Genomic DNA, 22887 nt, shown 5'->3' on the forward strand with positions numbered 1-22887 from the left:
GTAAAAAGGTTAATGCAGCAATAGTCATGGGGGATTTCAGTATACAGGTAGATTGGTGCTGGATCCCAAGAGAAACAATTTGTAGAATGCCTACGAGATTTTTTTTTATATAGCAGCTTCTGTTTCTGCCCTAGATAGAGTGATTATGGAGAGGATAATTCCTATAGTGCAGGGGTCGGCAACCTTTTTGCCTCTGTGGGCCAGATCGCGTATTAATGAGCGGACGGTGGGCCAGATAAATGCCATAAAAAACTTGAACTATGGGAATTATCCATTTAAATACACCTAGATATGTTTTGCCTCAAATTAATGAATAACGCATGCTAGAAAATCATTTGTGCTTAAGATTGCCTACCCCTGAGTCTAGGACCAGAGGGCACAGCCTCAGAATATAGGGAGATCTGTTTAGAACAGAGATGAGGAAAGTTTCTTTAACCAGAAGGTGGTGAATCTGTAGAATTCACTGCCACAGATGCTTTGCTGACCAAGTCATTGGGTATATTTAAGGTGGAGGTTGATAGGTTCTTGATTGATCAAGACTTCAAAGGTTACGGAAAAAAGGCTGGAGAATGGGGTTGAGAGGAATAATAAATCAGTCATGATGGAATGGCAGAGCAGACTAGATGGGCCGAATAGCCTAATTCTGCCCCTATGCCTCATGGTCTTATGGAATTCCTTATTTGGCAGTTCCTACCACACAAATTGATCCTTTTTTGGGAATTCATTCCCTGCAACTAGTTTCTTTCCTAATTTTGCCTTAAATCCAGTTGAAGGTGAGTTTTGAAATAGGAATTACAAATAAAAGCTCTTAATAAATTGACGCAAAAATTGCTGTAGATGCTGTAAATCTTGAGCAACACACATAAAATGCAGGAGGAACTCAGCAAACCAGACTGCATCTGTGCAGGCAAATAAACAGTCGACATTTCATCAGGGTCTTGGACTGAAATTTCGACTGTTTATTCCCCTCCATAAATGCTGTCCGACTTGCTGAGTTTCTCTGACATTTTGTGTGTGTTGCTGGTAATGAACTGAATCACATCCTGGTGTGCGGGAGCCTTAGGTCCCGCACACCAGGTTCAGGAACAGTTACTACCCTTCAATCATCAAGGTTCTAAACCAATATGATAACCACTCAGCTCAACACTGAACTGATTCCACACCTAGTGTCTCACTTTTAAACATTCCACAACTCCTGTTTGCAGTTATTTATTGGATTGTTTGCATTGTCTGTCTTCTTTTGCACGTTAGTTGTCAGTCTTGGTCTGTGCGCAGCTTTTCATTGATTCCATTGTATTTTTTGTTCGACTGTGAGTGCCAAGAAGAAAATGAATCTCAGAGTAGCATATAGTGACATATAGCTACTTTGATAATAAATTTACTAACTTTGAATTCTGTTATATTATTTTCTTGTTTTGAGAATGGGAATGAAGAACTGACTACGTGAAGAGTGATTGGGGTGCATTGCAAGGAAGCATTTTTTAAAAGTTAATGGAGAAAAAGTTAACAGGATATGTTGATAGATTAATGTGGGGGGCCATATTTTTGAACTATGAACATTGTCATTAATCTATTGAGTCAAATTCAGAATTTAATCAAAGATTTCCCTTTGTCTAAGGATTCCGCAGATTGTGAAAAACGGCTATCTTGCAAAATATTTCAGAAATGATATTCCTGTGACAATTATACAATTGAATTTGAAATTACAACTCCTGCAAATGAAGGACCAGAATTTTTTCCAGGGCTGTTGAGTAAATGCGCAAGTTATCAGTGACACCATTATTAAGAATTAACTATGAATTGTAGAGAAAGGAAGCTTGTTTTGATGTTCTGAACAATAAACAAAATTACAGTTTTTAACAATGAAATATTGAAACATTCTTAGCAAGAATTGTCAATTTTTTGTGTTAAAAAAACATGGCTTCTATTCTCAGTACTTGAATTCTCTTACTGTATCAGTTTTGTATGTTCCAACATTTTTAACTGAATTTATCTTTTGTATGTCAGTTCCAGCAAACATCTGAACATGCTTTATTCTCTTGCTCGGTGGTGGATGTTTTCACACAATTAAATCAGAGCTTTGAGATTATTAAGAAACTCGAGTGTCCCGATCCAGTGATTGTTGCTCATTACATGAGAAGATTTGCAAAGGTATGAACATTATTTTCAATGCATTCTTTGTATTTATTCTTTTATTTTTTTTGGACTACACACAAAAATACTGTAGAAAAATCTGTTCTACATCCAATTTATTGCAGTGCATTCTCGTGATTATTTCAAGGCTTCTTAGAATTTTTAGTGCAAGAGCTCATCACATTTTCTGTCCTGGAGCTTATGCAAATTGACTGTCTTTTAATCAATAGCATTTAAATTAAAAAATATTGTTAAGTTTGCACGAATGTGGTTTGAATATAATGAGACAGACTATTTGCTGGTAAGCCATTGGTTCCCTGCTTCTCTGAGTGAAGTTCAGGTTGTTTCCCTTCCCACTTAGCTGAAGTGGGTTGGGAAATCAGTAAAACAGAATATAGCAACTTGCTGGCCTAACCCACCACTTTCCCATGTGTTTTGAACAGGATGAGGGCACCAACCCAGAGGACAGAGTGACTATTTCCAAACATAGTTCAAGCATATCATTGAGGGCCATTTGCAATTTTAAGCCGTGGAACCATTATGGTATCCTTATCAGGCCAACCTAGTAGCAAGAAGAGCAAAGCACTTTGATTAAAATCAAGCCTCAACTGGCTGCAGTGTTCTTCTTGTTAAATAAATTAAATGTTATCAACAGCTGCAAATGAAGTGGACTTTCACGTGTGTTTTCTCTCTCTAACAGACCATTAGCAAAGTGTTGCTACAGTATGCGGATATTCTTCTAAAGAACTTTAAGTCGTACTGTTCCAAGGAAACATTGGTAAACATATTTTCTTCACTTGAATATTTACTATGTATAGTTTCAGATTTAACACTTGCAGCAGCAACTCCACAAGTCTTTTAAATGTCTCCTAAACATATGAACATCCAGTTTTTACAGAGTTTGTTATAATTAACATTATATTTACAACTTATTTTGAAGATAGGATTTTATAATAATTTATCCACAGCCACACTTTTATGTATTTCAAGTGTATGATTTTTTTGGGCCAGATTAACTAAATATTATTGAGAAATTACAGTATCTGTAGGCTCTTCACTGTTGTTGCTTAAAAGCTATATAACAGATAAAGAGCTATGAACAGAGCATATTTTGTTGAAGTTAGTAATTTTTCAATTATTGGCAGTGTGCAGAACAGTACATCATACTACAATGTACATTCAGCTTTTAAAGGTGAGTGTATCCAATGGCATTTCAGCCCACAGCTTTATTAGGCCAGGAACCTCCCAGAAAATTGGGCACAATGGGCTGAATGACTTTTTGTGCAGGAAATTCCTATGAATTCAAGCTAGTTGGTCACATTTTCTCAGATCCCTGCAATTTTATAAATCAACTTCAGATTTTAAAGAAATAGTGAGAAATAAAATTATTCCATTACTGACATTTGTGGCATTTTACCGACTCCTTCCCTTTACCACAGCTTGACTTCAGGGTGAGTTTCAGGCCACATATCTATACCAGTTATGTAACATCACCAGATTCCATTCCAGTACAGTTCATCTTCTGAAACTCTCATCTCTGCCTTTAATACCTCAATACTTGAGGTCATTCAAAGTATTGAAGTTTGTGTTCTTATTACAGTAATGGCCATGAGCTTCCTCACCTATACTGTCTTCTGTTTATGCATCACCTGTATTGTAAAATTCTGAATCCTTGTTTTCAGATAACCTTTATACTCTTGCCTATTTCCATTTCCACAAATGTCCAAAATCTCTGCATCTTCCAGTTCTCACCTCTTGATCATCCTAAAATTCATTGCTCCACCACTGGCCATGCCTTTAGTTTCTGTGATCTACATAGAGTTTGTCCCCTTTCTTTCTGTCTTTGATGTATCTCAATATCATCCCCTTTTATCACAAACTTTGTGAATGTTCTCATGTCAACTGGTGGCTTGGTGTTATATTTTGTTTGACAAAATACCAGTGAATCATGTTGGGATGTTTAACTAGAGGGGTTATTGTTTTTGTACTACATCTATTCAATTTAGACCACTTTCAGTAAAATTAATTCCCCAGTAATGGAAAGGTCACTGGGAGCATGGAAAAGACAGGCTTAATGCCAGAGCTGAGGTAAACGGTTGTTTTTCAGACTGGAGAATTAGACGGTAGGCTCACAAGAGGCCAGTGCTTGCATTTTTAAGTATACGTTGCTAAATCAAATGTGAGCATGCAACATAAAATTTCACTTTCTGATTCAAAACATGAAAACGTAGTAAACAGTGAAAAGGTTTGCCGCATACTGATAGAATACTTAGGCTGGCAGATTAATAAAGAAATTTGTGATTAATGTGTTTCTCAATAGGAGAGATAGGATGAACTAACATGGCACAGTTCTGACATGTGTACAGGGTTAGAGGAGCCAGGATGTACTTGTGCATAAATCTTTGGAAAGAGGGAGGATAAGTTGAGAGAGCAGATGGTAAAGCATAATGTATTCTGGGCTTCTTGCTTGGAGTACAAGAGCAAGAAGATTATGATGAACTTCTAATAGATATATATAAAACAGTATTACACTTATTTTTGGTTACCATAATTTATGAAGGATATGAACACCCTAGAGAGATAAAAATGATTTACTAAGGTCAGCTGAGGTCCTGGAGCAAAGAAAATTGATTGATACGTTCATGAGTAATTTAAGGTTTAGATGGATAACTGGAGAGAAATAGTTTCCAGTAGCAGATGGTTCAAAGATCTGGGACACAGCTTTGAAATATTGACAGAAACATACAGGGGTACAAGAGAAAAACATTCATGTTAAAATCTGGAATACCCTGCTATTAAGGGTAGTGGAAATAACTTGCAATGCTATATATGAAAAAAAGAGCAGCAGATTGGTACTGACTGGATCCTGGATCACTCCAAAGGATGCCAGCATGAACATGTTGACCCAAATAGACATCTATGTCATAATGAGTCAGTGAATCTTGCAGTAATGATTCTAGTGTTGTCAGAATGAATATACTAAATTTACATTTGTTATCAGAGAAAAGTATACTTTAGCTTTATTCTTAGCTTTCTGTTTTCCTGAACAGAATTAAAGAAAACTAATTGTTTATTCTGAGAGAGAGATATCCAAAATTGAACCTTTTTTTTTTCCTTTTAAGAACTGATGCTAAATGTAGCCAGGTTATTTGTTATTGCATAACATTGAATGTAGCTTTGATACTAATTTAAAGAAAGAGTCTGATGCAATTGAACATAACTCCTATTTTTTTTTGCCAACAGCCTTGCATTCTGATGAACAATGTACAGCAACTCAGAGTTCAGCTGGAAAAGATGTTTGAAGCCATGGGTGGAAAAGAGGTAAGAGGCTGAATCTAAAGTGACTGTATTTACAGGTTCAGAAAGCAACAGTCTTACAAATAATCTGAGGGTTCACTTGAAGAAGGTATGTTTGTTTCTCAGAATCCCATAGCATAGTTTCAAGATCTTCACAAATAGAAGCACATGCTTCTTTGGCTGGGAGTCTGTTATGTTGATAATGCAAAAGTGCTGCTGAGCTGTTTAATGGTCTTTGTTTTTACGACTTTCTAACACTGTAGGCTATGTCACAGAAATGTGAAAATCAAGCATTTATTGTAAGGTGTAATGAGGAAATTAAACGGGAATTCCATACAAGCTGGGGTGACATGTTCATGGATCTCAAAAAGGGAAAGTTTGAGTTAGTGTTACAACTCCAAAAACTAATTGCAAGTAAAACGTGGGAGCTGGAATGCATGTATGTGTACTTAGTTTCTTCTCTTTAGTTAGGTGCTCAAATATGACATGGTTGTGTAAATGAATAGAGAATTCTTAATCAAACCATGTATTTACAAAGCAACACACACAAAATTCTGGAGGAACTCAGCAGTCATACGCATCCAGGGAAGTGAATGGACAATCACTGTTTCAGGCCAAGACTTCCTTCAGGACAGATAAGGAAAGGGGGAGATGTCTGAATAAAATGGTGGAGTGGGGGGGGGAGGGCTAGCTGGAAGGTAGTAGATGAAGCCAAGTAGGTGGGAAAAGTCAAAGGCTGGAGAAGAAGTAATCTGATAGGAGAGGAGACTGGACCACAGGAGAAAAGGAAGGAGGGGGAGACCCAAGGGTTTTAAAGGCAGGTTAGAACATTTACAATATTACTGATATATTAAAAACTCTACACTACTCCCTGCATAGCTATAAACTCCAGTTCAATTTACAGTATGTATGTATGTGCGTGAATTGCCCATTTAATTTTATGTTACCAAAAGATTTAATCACTATGGAGGATTCTGTACTCTTGTGGGATAACTTCTTTCCTGACAAGGAGCAGGGAGCCACTCTGCTTGGCAGATGAGACTTAACGACTATGAAACAATCTCAGGTTCTGGGATCTCCTCAGTGGGGATTGTAAGAATTGACTCTGGGACTGTAGGAAGCGGTTCTGACAGCTCTGGCCATCTTTCTTCTCCAACAATTGACTCTGCTCTTCATAATTGATCAATGTGTCGAGTCCAGATGATATCAGATGTAATCTCCACTTTGTAGGAGAGTGGTCCAGTTCTATACTTAATCTTTCAGAGTACCCATTTTTGATCACCGCTGTGGTCCTTCACCAGGACTGCTTCTCCAGGAGTGAAACATCAAATCTCCCAGTGTGTTTCAGCTGTTTGTTCTGTGTACTCATTCCGAGATTGGGGGTTTGAGGAGATCCAAACATGAGCACAAGGCACAACCCGGGAAGAGCATAGCTGGTCAGTTGTTGGTCATAGATTGTGCTGAATTGCAATATGCAAGAAGGAAAATGGTGAGCTTCTGTTCAATGTCAGCGTGCTTTGCTGACATTGCTCACAGTGTATTCTCTGGACTCTGGACAAACCTTTCCACCAAGCCATTTGTAGCTGGGTAATACGGTACAGATGTAATATGTCTTATTCCATTCATTTTCAGGAATGACTGGAACTGTTATGACACAAAGTGTGGCCAATTGTCACGGACTAAGTGTTCTGGACACCAGTCCTTGAGAAGAGGCTTCTCAACACATCAACAGTGTGCGAAGTTGTAGTGGGGTCTATAGGAAATACTTCTGGCCACTTTGTAGCTGCGTCCACTATTACCAAGAAACTTGTGCGCATGAATGTCCAGCGAAATCCACATGAATCCTCTGCCAGTGCAATGCAGGCCATTTCCAGGGATGGAGAGGCACTGCTCTTGTCATCTTCTGGAGGCATCGGCATCCCGAACAGTGCATGGCAAGTTGCTCGATCTGCTGATCTGTTCCAGGCCACCATACAAAGCTTCAAGACAATGCTTTCATTTTGACCATGCCAGATGACCAGAATGTGGTTCTTTCAACACTTTAGCTCTCAGCTTAGATGGTACAGCTCTCAATACTCACATATGGCAATCCCTGTCAAGGGCAAGTTCAATGTGACACTGGTAAAAATAGGGGAACTGGAATTTCTGTTGCACATCCCAATCATTTTGGGTTGCCATGTTGACCTGAGACAGTGTGGGGTCTCCTCTGGTTTCGCTTTGGAATATCTCTGCCGTAATAGGGAGACTTTCGATTTGCATTAGGGAGAATACATCAAGAGGATTGTCCTCTTTTGTACATTTTTGAGACATCAGTGGTTGATGATGGTAATGAGGGTCAACTCTCTCCCACTGTCTTTTGGAAAGCCGCCTTGCACTGCTTTGTGCATTTGCCTTTTCTTCCTGATCTGTTGTAAAGAGTTTAAGGGATGGAGCATAATAGCCAGGTTTGGCAGGAACCAGTTATAGTAATTGACAAATTGTAAAAAGGACCACAACTGTGACACTTTTTTGGCCTTGGGGCATCCACCACTGTTTTAATCTTCTTAGCACACTTGTGTAATTCTTGTGTGTCAATAGTGTGACCACAGTAAGTGATGCTTGGTTTAAAGTATTCACACTTGTTGCGTTGCGCTCTGAGCTCATAATCTTCTAATCTTTTTAACACCGTCTTGAGATTTTGGAGATGTTCCTTGTCATCCTCACGTTAATAATGATATCTTCCAAGTAACGCTGAGTGCCTGGGCAGCCTTGCAGCACCCGGTACAGATGCTACTCCAGACATAAGTCTATTGATAATCCAAGTGATAAAAGGCCTTTGTGAGTGTTTATGGTGAGAAACACTTTGGACTCTTCTTTCATCTCCATCTGTAGGTAGGCCTCAACTAAGTCCTCTTTGCTGAAGAGTTTCCCTCCTGAAAGATGACCTTTATCCTGGGCAGAGGGTATTAATCTACTTTCAGTACTGGGTTAATAGTTACCTTAAAATTGCCAAAAATCCCGATGGACTCATCTTTCCGGCTACTGGGACCACTGGTGGGCTTCACTCAACCTTGGAAAGAATTTCTTCAGCCTCCATGTGATCCAGCTCACTGGCTGTTTTATCAAGGATGGTAAAAGGAACTGGATGGGCTTTGTAAAACTTGGGTGTGGCATTTTCATTTATCACTATTTTACCCTTGACATGTTTCGGTTTTCCTTTCTTTCTTTTTCCAATATTTTTATAAGATCTATTAAATTTCATATGCATAAATACAGAATTCAGAAGGATACTTATTATAAATCAAAATAAGGTAGCACATAATGCACTATATGTAAATCACACTGATACAATCCACAGTATCCCATATTTATGATCAATCTAATAAAATAAATTGAATTATGAAATACAGTAATATGGTTAATTATATTATTTTAAAAAATCTACACCCACTACCAAGACAAAGCTGGTTGGTAAAAAAAAAACAAAAAAAAGGAATACTTTACCATATAGTGTTTTATAATAATAGCCCAGATCTATGTTTTAATAACAGTAACAATTCAAAGATTTTCAAAATAGTTCAGAAAGGGTCCCCATAACGTTTGAAAATCTTGATTAGAATCAGAAATCAAACAACGAATCTTCTCTAAATTTAAACATGACAACATCGCATAACCATTGAGCATGTGTGTGTGGGGGGTGGGGGCAACCTCCTTCCATTTAAGCAAGATCACCCTCCGAGCCATAAGAAAAATAAAAGCCCGTACCCGCAAGTGAGAAGGCTCCAAAATTCTAGCTCTTTCCTCAACAATACCAAATAAGGCAGTCAAAGGATTGGGCTTAAAATTAACTTTAAGAAGTACAGAAAAAGTTTGGAATACATCTTTCCAATATTTTTCAAGTCTTGAACATGACCAAAACGTATGAATTAATGAAGCTTCTCCATTATTACATCTGTCACAATAAGGAGATATATCTGCAATAAAACGAGAGAGCTTATCTTTAGACATATGAGCCCTATGTACCACTCTAAATTGTAGGAGGGAATGACGAGCACAGCGATGAAGAATTAACCATTTTGAAAATAGCCCTCCAGTTCTCATCAGATAATGAAGTCTGTAAATCCCTTTCCCAATCTTTTTTAATTTTGTCTAAAGGAGCCATTCTCAGTCCCAACAACAGACCAGAAATATAAGATATTGAGCCATTAAACATATCCTGCAATCGTTTAATGCCTAATCTCTCCCATTCTCTAAAAAACAGATCGGTCGTAGATGGTTTAAAAAAAAAATTAGAAAAATAGGACTTGAAAGAGAAAATCTCAATAAACCAAAATGTTTTCTAAACGGTAGCCAGATCCTCAAAGTGTGTTTAACCACCAAACTGTCAGTTAATTTATTTAAAGACGAAGGAGAGAAGATCCGAGAAGAAAAATAATAGAAAATTTCGTAACAGAGTTGGCTTCCAAAAAGACCCATATTGGACAATCCTCACGGTTAATATTATATAACCAGAACGTGAGATTTTGTATGTTAATTGCCAATAATATAACCTAAAATTGGGTAGAGCAAGGCCTCCATTCTTTTTAATATTTTGAAGGTGGGCTTTATTTAATTGGGGTTTTCTGTTCTTCCATATATAGGAAGAAAGAATCAAATCTAAAGAATCAAAAAAAGACTTAAGAATAAAACCAGGTACAGCTTGAAAAAAGTATGTAAATTTAGGTAAAATATTCATTTTAATAGAATTAATTCAACCAATCAATGATAAAGAAAGAGGCGACCAACTAGAAAGTGTCTTTTTCACATAATTCATTAAGGTTAGAACATTTTCTTTAAATAGATCTTTATAATTCTTAGTGATTGTTACACCCAAATATGTAAATTGTTTTCTTATAATTTTAAAAGGAAGATTAATATCGGATGGTATGAAATTATTTGAAGGAAACAATTCACTCTTATGTAAATTCAATTTATATCCTGAAAACTGACTAAAATTAGTCAGTAAAAGAAACATAGAGGGTAAAGAAGTTGTAACATTAAATATAAAAAGCAATAGGTCATCAGCTTACAGCGAAACTTTATGAATAGTACCTTTCCTTAAGATACCGGTGATATCTTTAGACTCTCGAAAGACAATTACTAAAGGTTCTAATATCAAATCAAAAAACAAAGGGCTCAGTGGACGTCCTTGTCTGGTTCTGCGTTGGAGTTCAATTGGTTTAGAATTCTGAAAGTTAGTAAGGACCTGAGCGGAGGGAGATAAGTAAAGTAATTTAATCCAAAAAATAAAATTGGGCCCAAAACTTAATTTTTCTAAGGTTTAAGTAGGTAATTCCATTCAACTGGTCAACTCGGTCAACTCGGTCCGCATCCAGAGAAATCACACATTCCGATATTTCCTTGGATGGAGAATGCATAATATTTAACAATCGCTGTATATTAAAATGGGAATATCGATTTTTAATAAATCCTGTCTGATCATCAGCTATTATAGGAGGTATAATATTCTCGAGTCTACGGGCCAAGACTTTAGATAGGATCTTAGCATCAACATTGAGTAAAGAAATTGGTCTATATGAAGAGCATTCAGTGGGATTCTTATTCTTTTTAACAACAAGCGAAATGGAAGCTTCATAAAAAGACTGTGGCAACCTACCCACCTTGAAGGAATCAGTAAAGGTAGAACATAAATGAGGTATAAGCATTGAAGAAAAAGCCTTATAAAGTTCTCCAAAGAATCTGTCAGGTTCTGGAGATTTCCCAGAATGCAATGAATGTATAGCCTCAGTGATTTCCTCTTGCGAAATAGGTTGATCCAGCTGCTTTCGATTATCAACCGAAAGTCCAGGAATATTTAATTGGTCTAAAAAATTATTCATTGCAGTATTATCTTTAACAAATTTAGAACTATGCAATTTAGAATAAAATTCTTTAAAAGTGTCATTTATTTCAAAATGGTCAGTTGTCAAATTACCATTGGTTTTATGAATTTCTTTAATTTGCCTTTTATCTATAAAGGTCTTCAATTGATTAGCCAATAGTTTACCAGTTTTTTCTCCATGTATATAGAATTGGCTTCTGTCTTTTAAAAGTTGGCTTTCAATTGGATACGTTATAAGAAGATCATATTAAGTTTTAATTTCAGTACATCTTTTGTATAGTTCAGGGTCTGGTGCCAAAGGATATTTCTGGTCTAGCTGTTTTAATTGATAAACTAAGTCATTTCTCTCTTTATTAGCTTTTTTCTTAATATATGCAATATCGGAGATAATTTGTTCTCTAATGTATACCTTAAAAGTGTCCCAAATGATAAGACTAGAGGTCCCTTCCAGTGTATTTTACTTAAAAAAAGAGTAATTTTATTCTCCAAAAATTTTAGAAAGTCCTTATCAGATAACCATATCAGTTAAAGTAAAACACCAGGATCTGTTCATATGTGTAAAACCAGGAAGATTTAAAGATAGAAATACTGGAGAATGGTTGGATACAGCTATTTCTTTATATTCAATGGATCGAACTAATGGAATCATTTGACTATCAATTAAAAATAATCAATCCTGGTATAGGAATGATGGACATGAGAGAAGGATGAATACTCCCTTTCTGCCGGCTGAAAAAAACGCCAGACATCAACAATATCACATTTCATTAGGAAGGATTGAATAAATAAAGCTGATTTATTAGGTGCAGCTGATTTAGGAGAAGAATGATCTAATACTGGGTCTAGACAACAATTAAAATCTCCACCCATCACTAAAGAATGAAGACTAAATCTGGGAGGAATGAAAAGAAACGCTCAAAAAATCCTGGGTCATCCGTATTGGGGGCGTACACATTAGAAAATACAATTAATTTATTATCTAGTTTCCATCACATTATGACAAATCGCCCATTAGGGTCAGGGACAACTTTATGTTGAACAAAAGACATTGTATTGTCTATACAAATGGAGACCCCTCGAGATTTAGCTCTGAATGAAGAATTAAATTGTAAATCCCTCCACCGATTTAAAAAGGAGTGTGTTGTCACAACTACATACATGTGTTTCTTGCAGAAAAATAATGGGGGCCCTCAACTTTTTAATATAAGCAAAAATTTTATTCCTTTCCACAGGATGATTTAACCCTTTCACATTAAAACTATTTAAATTAATATTTTGATCCATTTTAAATACAGGTGTCCCCCGCTTTTCGAATGTTCACTTTACGAAACCTCACTGTTACGAAAGACCTACATTAGTACCCTGTTTTTGCTAACAGAAGGGGTTTTCACTGTTACGAAAAAAATCAGCGTGCGATAAAAGACAGCGCGCGCCCCGAGCAGCCGCTGTCCCCTGGATTCTCGCCGGCATTGCTTTAACACGTGCCTGTGAGCAGCGGTTTGCAAGATGAGTTCTATGGTATCGGAAAAGCCTGAAAGAGCTTGTAAGGGTGTTACACTTAGCGTAAAACTAGACATAATTAAGCATTTTGATCGTGGTGAACGAAGTAAGGACAAAGTGAGTTTGGCTTGTGGAAGCTGACGAAGATGATGTTGAAGAGGTTTTGGCATCCCATGACCAAGACCTGATAGATGAAGAGCTGATGCATTTGGAAGAGGAAAGGATAACAATCGAAACCGAATGTAGTAGCGAAATGAACGTGAAGCAACTGCGTGAGATTTTCGTTGCAATGATAAAGTATGACTTTAATTTTGAAAGAGTACGTAGGTTTAGGGGATATTTGCAAGATGGTTTGAGTCCTTACAAAGAACTGTATGATAGAAAAATGCGCGAGGCTCAGCAGTCAAGCAAGCCTTCCACATCAGCCACAGCAGACGACGAACATCGACCTTCGACATTGAGGCGGACAGTCATAGGAGAAGATGAGCTGCCTGCCCTAATGGAAACAGACGACAACGAGATGACACCCCAGTGTCCCACCACCCCAATCCCCGGGCTATGGACAGATGCCGATTCGCGGAGACTGCAGCGGTAGCCGGGAGGCACACAGCACATCTTTAAGAAAAAAGCCGAAATAAACATGCTAATTAATTAAGTGCTGCCCCACACATAAATATCGGCCCAGATCAAAGGCGATGCAATCGGCACTGATCTGGACCGGCAATTACGTGTTGGGCGGCACCTAATTAATTAGCATGTTTATTTCGGCTTTTTTCTTAAAGATGTGCTGTGTGCCTCTCGGCTACCACTGGACCCCTGCATGCTTCGCGGCAATGTATCGGTCAGCGGCCTGAAGGGTGGGGGCCACTGCACCACCTCAACCTGCAACAACTCAGCCTAACACACCATCATCAGTGTGCTCTGCGCTGTCTTCCCAATTCCAGTAAGTGATATGACACTGTACATACATCATTTCTACTTTATATCGGCTGTGTTATTTGGTATGATTTGGCAGCTTCATAGCTTAAGGGTTACTGGAGAGTGCTTGCACCGTGTTTTTGCCAACGCGCTTACGTGAGATTTTCTGCCGGGAGCGCTTGTGTGAGATTTTCACTTCAGCAAACAGTGCCGGCAATGATTGTGGAAAAGTATTTCTACTTTATATAGGCTGTGTATTTATCATATTATTCCTGTTTTTACTCTATGTTACTGCTACTTTAGGTTTTATGTGTTATTTGGCATGATTTGGTAGGTTATTTTTGGGTCTGCGAACGCTTACAAAATTTTTCCATATAGATAAATGGTAATTGCTTCTTCGCTTTATGACATTTCGACTTACAAACCATTTCAAAGGAACGCTCTGCCTTCGGATGGCAGGGGAAACCTGTACTAATTAACAGAAGAGTTAAAAGATCTGACCATAAATTATTAGAACCAGAGAACGAAGCATAAAATAAGGTACTGAAACAGAAAATTTGGATGGTAGTCCAACCCAGTTTCCAAAGAAAAAAGAAACTCTGCCCCCTCCCCAATGCCAAAAAAGCCGCCCAAAGAACAGACGGCATGCTAACCCTAAACACAACCCTCCCAGAGAAATCCTGCTCGCAAAACTCTAATCATTCAAGGATATTATGTTCCTACCAAGAGAAATCACAAAATAAGCTTATCAGAAATCCAAAACATATGAGGATTCATTTTAACAATTTCAAAAAATATATAGAAAAACCTCAAAAAAAGAGTAAAGTAATAAAAAATATCAAATAAAATAGCAAAAAGCAAGATATATAAACGGTCAAAATGTAAGTTTATTGAAACCTTATTCTATCCAACATTAAAAAAATAATTGCTCTTGTAAAAGATATAACGCAATTAATCAACACACATCAAAGTTGCTGGTGAACGCAGCAGGCCAGGCAACATCTCTAGGAAGAGGTGCAGTCGACGTTTCAGGCCGAGACCTTACGTCAGGAAGGGTCCTGACGAAGGGTCTCGGCCTGAAACGTCGACTGCACCTCTTCCTAGAGATGCTGCCTGGCCTGCTGCGTTCACCAGCAATTTTGATGTGTGTTGCTTGAATTTCCAGCATCTGCAGAATTCCTGTTGTAACGCAATTAATCTTCTGCTTTCAAAAACTTCTGCACATGTTCAACTGATCCCAACCATTTCTGCACACCATTTTTCTGAACGATTCTAAGACATGCGAGGAAGCAAAGGGAGGGCTTAAACCCTTTATTATAAAGCAGCAACATAACCTCTTTGTATTTGACACCTTAAACCATAACCTCCGGTGTATAATCTTCCACAAATCTGATCATTTTCCCGTTGTAATCGATCATTCCTACTCGACGGGTATGACAATTTAAAAGCTCCTTAGTATGAAATTCATGAAAACACAGGATCACCGATCTAGGTTGCTCCCCTGACTTTGGCTTCGGGGCCAGTGACCGGTGGACGCAGTCCAACTTAGGCACAGACGGCAATAAATCAGGGAATAGCTGCTTCAGAAAACTTGCAAAAAACTCCATGGGATGGGCACCTGCAATTGATTCTTCAAGACCCAGAATGTGTAGATTGTTCCTTCTGCTTCTGCTTTCCAGGTTGGTAATGTTCTTTGTTAATCTTTCATTAGATAATGATCATTTTTTGCAGAGCTTACTCGTGTCTTCTAAGTCTGCTTCCGGTATCAACAAAGCTTCTTTATTCTCCTTAATTCGCTTATCATGTTCGATTAGAGCTTGTTGAATAGTGTCCAACTTGATGTTGCTGTTGAAATTCCTCAGAAAGTTCTGTTCTTTGCTGTTTAAGAAAATCTCCAATTGATTCCAAAATGGTTGGAGAATCATCTTCTTTTTCTTTTGCAGAGGCTTTACTCTTTCTCAAAGACATAATAGAGCAATATTGAGATTTATAATAAGGTTTCAAAAAACTGGTAGGAAACAAAAAGATAGGTAAGGTAGGAGAAAGTTCAAAAAGATGTTACCCCCATTGGCTGCCAGCAGGGCTCTCCTCCTCAGTTTTCTAATGCCATCCTTGAAAACTGCTGTGGCATCATCCAGTGTGTTTCTTAATTCACTTTTAGTTGGCTTTATAGCAGGGGATGTGGCAAGCAAATGGTAGCTGAATTGGTAATGAAGTTGTCGCCTCAGCCAATCACAATCCCTCAATGCTGTCCCTCCTGTTTTTACCACATAGAAACCCAGTGTGGCTTGTTGGTTATTGTATGTCACTGTTACGAATGTCATTTCCACAAGAGTTATCTTTTCTCCAGTATATATTCTTAGCTGGATATCTGTAAGCTTCAGTTTTGTATCTTTGAAATGTCGTTCAAGCTAATTTTGTGTAATAACTGAAACAGTTGAACTGGTGTCCAATTAATTTTAATTAATTTGCTTTTCACTTCTGATATAAGCTATATTGCTTGTCTCTTGTTAGTTTTCACAATGCAAATCTCAAGGCAACTTACTGCTGTGTCACTCTCGTCATTATCAGATTGCTTTTATCAGAAGCATGTATATTAGTGCTCTTTTCGAAGCTGCAGCTTGACTTCCTATCTTTTTCTCTTCCCTCTGCCTGACATGCTCTTTGTGTGTGTCCTGCTTTGTTGCAGTTTTGCAAGTTTCACCTTTAAACTTGCATTGGTTTCGTGTATGTGAGCCCCTGCCACAACAGTAACACAATTTGTTTGGCCATGCAGGTTTCTGTTTATTTGTTGCAATTTTGTTCACTATCACTTTCATTCCTGACTGCAACTCAATGATGTCTCTGGCTGCTGTTTCCATTGATATAATGATCTCAACTGCTCTTTTAAATTTGAGTTGTGCTTGATTTTCGTTGCTTTCTTGTAAGATTCCACAAACTGAATTATCTCTCAGTGCTTGAACAGGTAGGTAGTCATCTCAGATTCATTTTAATAACTATTGTTAATGTTTGTAACTCTGAAAAATGAAAGAAAAACACAGGAGCTGAAATGTGTGTGGACTGAATTCCTTTATTTTATTGAGGCACTCAAATATGATGTGTGTAATGGCATATGTTATTCACTCACTTCCTGCATATAACACATAATGAATTATGTAAACTAACAAAGAATGCTTAATCTAATAATATATTTACAATATTACTCAGATATTACTGAAATATTAAATGCACAACAAGTGTCACATTAGGGAAAGGATGAATCAGCAGAAATAGGGGCTTTTTAGCGAAAGGCAATGAGGATAACTTTGGAAAACTTGAGTTAAAGTAAATTAAAACCTGATTTTAAGTAGCAGTTATCAATTCTGCACCTGTTGGGGCCAGCGAAGATAATTGAGTTGTGGTTAGATGATAAGGGATTGAGTGGTCATTTACAAAGAGGAGAAGAGCTTGCAGAGAAAGTGATGTGAAGGAGGTGAGATTGGAGTACAAAGGGTACAGGAAAGGCTTTGGAGAATATGAGAGAGGAAGAGAGAATAGCTAGTGGTAGGGAAAAATCAGAGTTATTTGATGTAGAAACCATTGAGCGCTTATTCATTGATGTGGAAATGTATTTATTTCATGAAGTGCAATGATCTAAATGTTGCTCTTCAACTCTTGAAGAAGTTATGCAGTACTTGGTCCAGGTAAGCTGGTACAAGATGGAGAGGCCAGATGGCTTATTCCTCTTCAGAGATGTTACCTGACTTGCTGAGTTCCTCCAGCAGTTTGTGTGTGCTGTGCAAGATGGAGAAGTCCATATAATCATTCTCATTTATTTTTGCTTTTTCTTTTTTTTTCTGTTTATCTTCCTGTTCCCTTGGCTGTAATTGAATCTGCATATACTGTCTTTTCTATAATGGGATTTATCATTGCTGCCCAGATTCTATTCAGATGAAAATGTAGTGATGTAATTAAGAATGATAGATATAACTGAAGATGAACATCAGATGTATCTTTGAAATCACAGCTAGATTTGGAGGCAGCCGACACTTTGAAGGACCTCCAGGTGAAGCTGAACGGTGTTCTAGATGAGCTTAGTGATGTATTTGGTGTAAGGTGAGTAATTAAATTCCTCTTACTTTACCTGTTTATTTTTAAAGCTGACCTTTGTGCAAATATAATCGTAAGTGAACAAATTTTATTCCATAATCAAAAATGATAACCCCCTTATGAATTGGGCATGGATGATTAAAATAATTGGTCAACTAACTCATGCACAGCTTGCGTGTTTTGGGTTTATACTCTGATAAATTAATTCCCAACTATAGCTGACATTTGACCTCAGTGACCTCATTAGGAGAGGAAACTTAAAATTGCAATTTTTTTCCCTAGAAAATGCAGGTATCAGGTTAGGTCTGGTCAGGATCTTACTCAACCATGTTGGTGCCGTTGGTTGATATTTTTATGTGGGCCTTAGTGAGCTGTTAATTAACTCCCTTGAGCTACAGCCCAACAAGAAGTCATTGGGCTAAATCAAGCTGAATTAAGCTTCTGCCTACCCAGGGTATTGAGGATGGTTAAACAAGTTGAATCTCTGTGCTCATGAAGCATACTAAAGCCTTGGTTGCGAGTAGACCTCAAACAGCTTATTGTGAGGCTTTTCTGAAATATCATGACATCTTTGGATGGAATTAAGGCTAAAGACAGAGCTTTGTTTCTCGTCAAAATCTGGAACAGTTCTAAAAATTTCTGACATCTGGACATTTATGAAATATTAAGATTTATTTAAATATTGTAAAATAAAAATATTTAAATCATTTTTTAAAAAACACTGCAAATAAAAAAAACTTTCATCTAACCCACTGAGTCACAAGTTGCTATTCAAGTGAAGAAAAGTGGGGTTGCCACTCCATGGCTGGTCTTCCTGAAGCAGAATGGGGAGGGGCACCCCCCAGCGCAGTGATGGAGAATTTCAGTATGGTTGAGCTTTGCTGCTGGACTCCTGCAGTAATGGGACCTGCAAAGTGATGGGTACCAGCGGGTCATCCATTATTTAGCTTAATAACTTCACCTAGTGAGATGAACGCCTTTGAAACATAGAAATAACTGGACTTTTAAAAAAAGATAAAGGATAAGTTACATTTGACGATGCATTTAAAGTTTTGCTATCTGTATTTTTTTTTAAATTTTATTTAATAATACAGCGCAGAGCAGGTCCTTCTGGCGCTTTGAGCCATGCTGCCCAGCAACCCCCAATAAACCGGATTAATCCTTGCTTAATCACAGGTCAATTTACTATGACGTATTAACCTACCCTGTATGTCTGTGAACTGTGAGAGTAAACTGGAGCAGAGAAGATCCACGCATTCCATGGGGAGGTACGGAGACGCCTTACAGAATGCCACCAGAATTGTACTCCAATCTCCGGAAGGCCTCAAGCTGTAATAGTGTCATGCTAACCGCTACGCGACCATGGCACCCAAATTATTGATTAATCCCAGCATTGTTCATCCTCCAGCTGCCAACGTGGGATTTGAACTCAATGATCCAACTCCCTACCTGCTACCCCAATGACTTAACCACTACACTAATCTACCAGGCACCATTTTCTTTCACTGATACCCTTGCAGTCAACAAAAATATGGATTCTTAACCTCTGTACACTTTTAATAATTTATAATTTGGTATAAAATGTGTAATTTGAGTGATGGGCAGAACAAGTATAAATTTTGAGTCTGTGCTTTCCTGAAAACTAATCCTTGTTATATTTACTTAACAGAATAAATATTGTATTTGAAATGCACATTCATTGCTCCAAGGTGGATGTGTGTTACAAATTAAAATGCACCTCTTTAATTCTCCTCATGGGGATGAAAACATTTCAGAGCTTAGAGAAACAAAACATTGTGTAAGTTAAAGAAAGGTTTCTTAAGAGCTTGTACCAGGGTGAAACAAGTATTGACTGAATGAACAGCCAATAATGCAGAGCTAGAGGCCAAGGAAAAGCCTAGTGTTTAAAAATTGTGTTGTGAAGTAAAGCAAGAAGAATTGGTGTTCTTTGCTGGAGTTTGATGAGTAGGATCATGATAGAAGTAACAATGAAGTGCAGGATAATAAGTGTGTGAAAGCCAGTTTTGATCACATTTGATGCTATTTATAATTTCTGTTTATGCACTTTCATAGTGAAACCGAAATTTAGATTGGAAAATCACTACTGATAAGAGAACAATTGTGAGGCACCATGTGCTGCAGGAGTTTAAGGAGAAAAGAATAGTTAGAGATGGAATGATAAAATGTAGAAGATAAGAATATGTAAGTTCTTGAGAAAGGGATTCACAATGAAAATTTTGAATAAGTTGCAAGCCTTCTTGAATGACTGTTGTGATTATTTCAGTGAGCAGATGATGACAAAGTGGAATTGGATTCTGTCTAGAACTAGAGCAGAAATGAGTCATTCACAGATTGCATTGGCTGAAGGGGGACAGGAAAACTAAGACAAAGCTTGGATTGATTGGTTGGATAGTGATTAGGTATGACAGTTTGAAATTTTAGAGAAGGTACATATGTCGTGTACGCCTATTTTATAATTTTCTTATTTGTGAAATGTGCCTTATCTCTGGAATTAAACATTTATCAAACACATAAAGTATTTTTTGTCAAATTCACATTGGATTTCATCTTGCAAGTCAACTATTCAATGTTTATCCTTCCTGCACATTTATATGCATATTATTGACCATATTGACCTAATGTAAAGTGACTGGTGGTTGTTAGGATTCCATCAGTCTTAAACTTGAACCACCAACATATTAAATATTTATATGTTCTAAATTGTTGTGGAACATTTGCAGTTGCTACAACCTTAACTTCTGCTACAATACAGTTTCCAGCCTCGCCTTGATGAATGTGTTAAACAGATGGGAGATATCCTAAGCCAGGTTAAAGGTACTGGGAATGTCCCTGCTACTGCTCGTAATAGTGTAGCACAAGATGCAGATAATGTGCTTGGACCATTAATGGATTTCTTGGATGGCAAGTAAGTAAGAAGGAAAGTATTTAAGATATAACGCAATCTCCAGAAAGATCTTCTGGAGCAGTACACAGTACATATTTTTAGGACGAGGTTGCTTTATCATTTTTAGAAATGTTATTATCTGTTGGACTGTTAATGAGAAATGAACCAATATTTAGTGAACTGCTTTAACACGTGGCACGTGGCCAACTGGTTAAGGCATTTGTCTATGATCTAAAGGTCGCTAGTTAGAGCCTCAGCTGTGGCAGCGTGTTTGTGTCCTTGAACAAGGCACTTAATCACGCATTGCTCTAGTGTCTATGTGAGGAGTGGCGCCCCACACAGACTTCCAATCTGCGCTATGTAAGGCATGAAAATGCCTGACGCAGGCCTCTCATGGTCGGAGTCGACGTTCCCTCCTCCCCTTCCTTCCCTCCCTTTAACTAGGCCTCAGCATTCGACCCAATTTCTTTAACTTGCTTATTCATTCTTATCAAGTTCATGATTGATTATGACATTATGTGCATATTTCTATCTTAAAATTTAAGTTAGAGTGTGATCACAATTGATAATTGTTCATGCTGCATTGCATCATCACCCCCCCCCCCAATTTACAATCTCTGTTTTGTGAATTGATTAACTGCAAGCAGTATCTGTGAAATAATTTTTAAGTAGCCCCTGATGAGGTAATTGACCAAAGACATCAAGGTATGATTATTCAGTTTATACAGTTGTTTCTCAAAAATAATGTTTCCTCAGGACTAAAAAGGTTAATGTGATTGATTATTTGCATTATGTACATCTATATAATCCTTAATCCCAGTTTAGACACTTAATGCTTTTTTTCAAAATATAGTCAAGCAGACGATATTGTGCATTTGTTTAATCTCTTTGGTGGCAGCAGAAAAATAATCCCATACCACAGGGCTTGCCTGCTACAGACTGTTGTAGAGCAGTATAAATGTGGATGTCAAACTGTTGCCAAATTACCCAGAGGTTTTATTGTAAAATAGCAAACCTGAATGAAATAGAAACTAAGTAGTACTTCAGTACATAGGCCATCTTCAATAATGTAATAATTCTATATTGAAAACTTCTGTCTCCACTTGATTACTTTTTAAAGTAGGTTGTCTTTTATTTTGCAGTTTGACACTGTTTGCCAAAGTGTGTGAAAAGACAGTGTTAAAACGTGTTCTCAAGGAACTGTGGAAAATTGTGGTAAACACAATAGAAAGGACAATTGTTCTGCCTCCTCTAACTGATCAGTCGGTGAGTAGCCAGTGTTGTCCAATTCTTCACAAGCTGCGTTCAATTTAAAAGTTGCACATTTTATTTAGATTTCATAGAACTCAGAGGTGATCTAGTCAATGCATGTCATCACTGATGCTCCACTTGAACCTCTTCCCATTTCCTCCAGTATAACCTTCTGTTTCCTTCTCTGTCACATACTCATTTAAATAAACCTACTCTATTAACCTCAACCACTCCCCATGCTAGCAAGTTTCACAACCTCATATATTTGATTAAATAATTTACAAACTTAGGTTGGTTGTAATGTTCGTGTGCAGAACATTATGGATTATTGTTCCTGTGATTCATGGTGGTATTGCAGTCCCTGAGGTAAATCAACTGAAGCACTTGGGGCAATTTGTGCCAGAAAATAGATAATGTAGGTGGTGAGCAGTTTACATCACTGTAACACTAAAGGCTTTGTACAATTTATATCTGCTGTCCCAATCATATGCCTTTGACAGTTGCAATCAATCTATTTTAATGAATTTGTATCTTAATATTGCTTTGAAGTTCCTAAAGGCTGAAAGCTAGTATACTGCACGGTGTGCTGTGTGACAGCATTCTGCATGGTGTGCTTGCTGTATGCTTGGACATTGCTTTCATTTATTCATTAGGAAAAATTGCTTGGTTAAATTCTGATCATGATTGAATACTTAGAATTTATTAACGTGTTCTAGTGTTTAATTATACATCTAGCAGTCTTTATAAATATTATTGTAGTACCTTACATCTATAAATATTTGGTGAGATATAAATTATTGCTTTTTCACATTTTGTTGGTTATAAAAAATACCAAATATATTTTCTTGGATCTTTCCCTATATGTACCTTATGCAAAGTATCTTATTCTCCTGAGCAGAATTTCTATTGATAGAGTGCTCCTTTGATTAGATTC

The 22887-nt window shown here is 37.4% G+C and overlaps 1 protein-coding gene across 5 annotated transcripts in view; it reads left to right on the top strand.

Moving 5' to 3' along the window:
• The window catches only part of LOC134343935 (protein unc-13 homolog B-like), a 519229-nt gene that overhangs the window by 450053 nt on the left and 46289 nt on the right, over window positions 1-22887 (top strand). For all 5 annotated transcript variants that reach the window (XM_063042888.1, XM_063042887.1, XM_063042890.1 and 2 more), the window contains 6 exons: window positions 2008-2151; window positions 2834-2911; window positions 5377-5454; window positions 17715-17803; window positions 20571-20723; window positions 21845-21968. In XM_063042888.1, coding sequence (XP_062898958.1) covers window positions 2008-2151; window positions 2834-2911; window positions 5377-5454; window positions 17715-17803; window positions 20571-20723; window positions 21845-21968 — 666 coding nt within the window. The remainder of the gene's footprint in view (window positions 1-2007; window positions 2152-2833; window positions 2912-5376; window positions 5455-17714; window positions 17804-20570; window positions 20724-21844; window positions 21969-22887) is intronic.

The sequence above is a fragment of the Mobula hypostoma genome, chromosome 3 (assembly GCF_963921235.1).
Source record: "Mobula hypostoma chromosome 3, sMobHyp1.1, whole genome shotgun sequence".
Classification (NCBI taxonomy): domain Eukaryota; kingdom Metazoa; phylum Chordata; class Chondrichthyes; order Myliobatiformes; family Myliobatidae; genus Mobula; species Mobula hypostoma.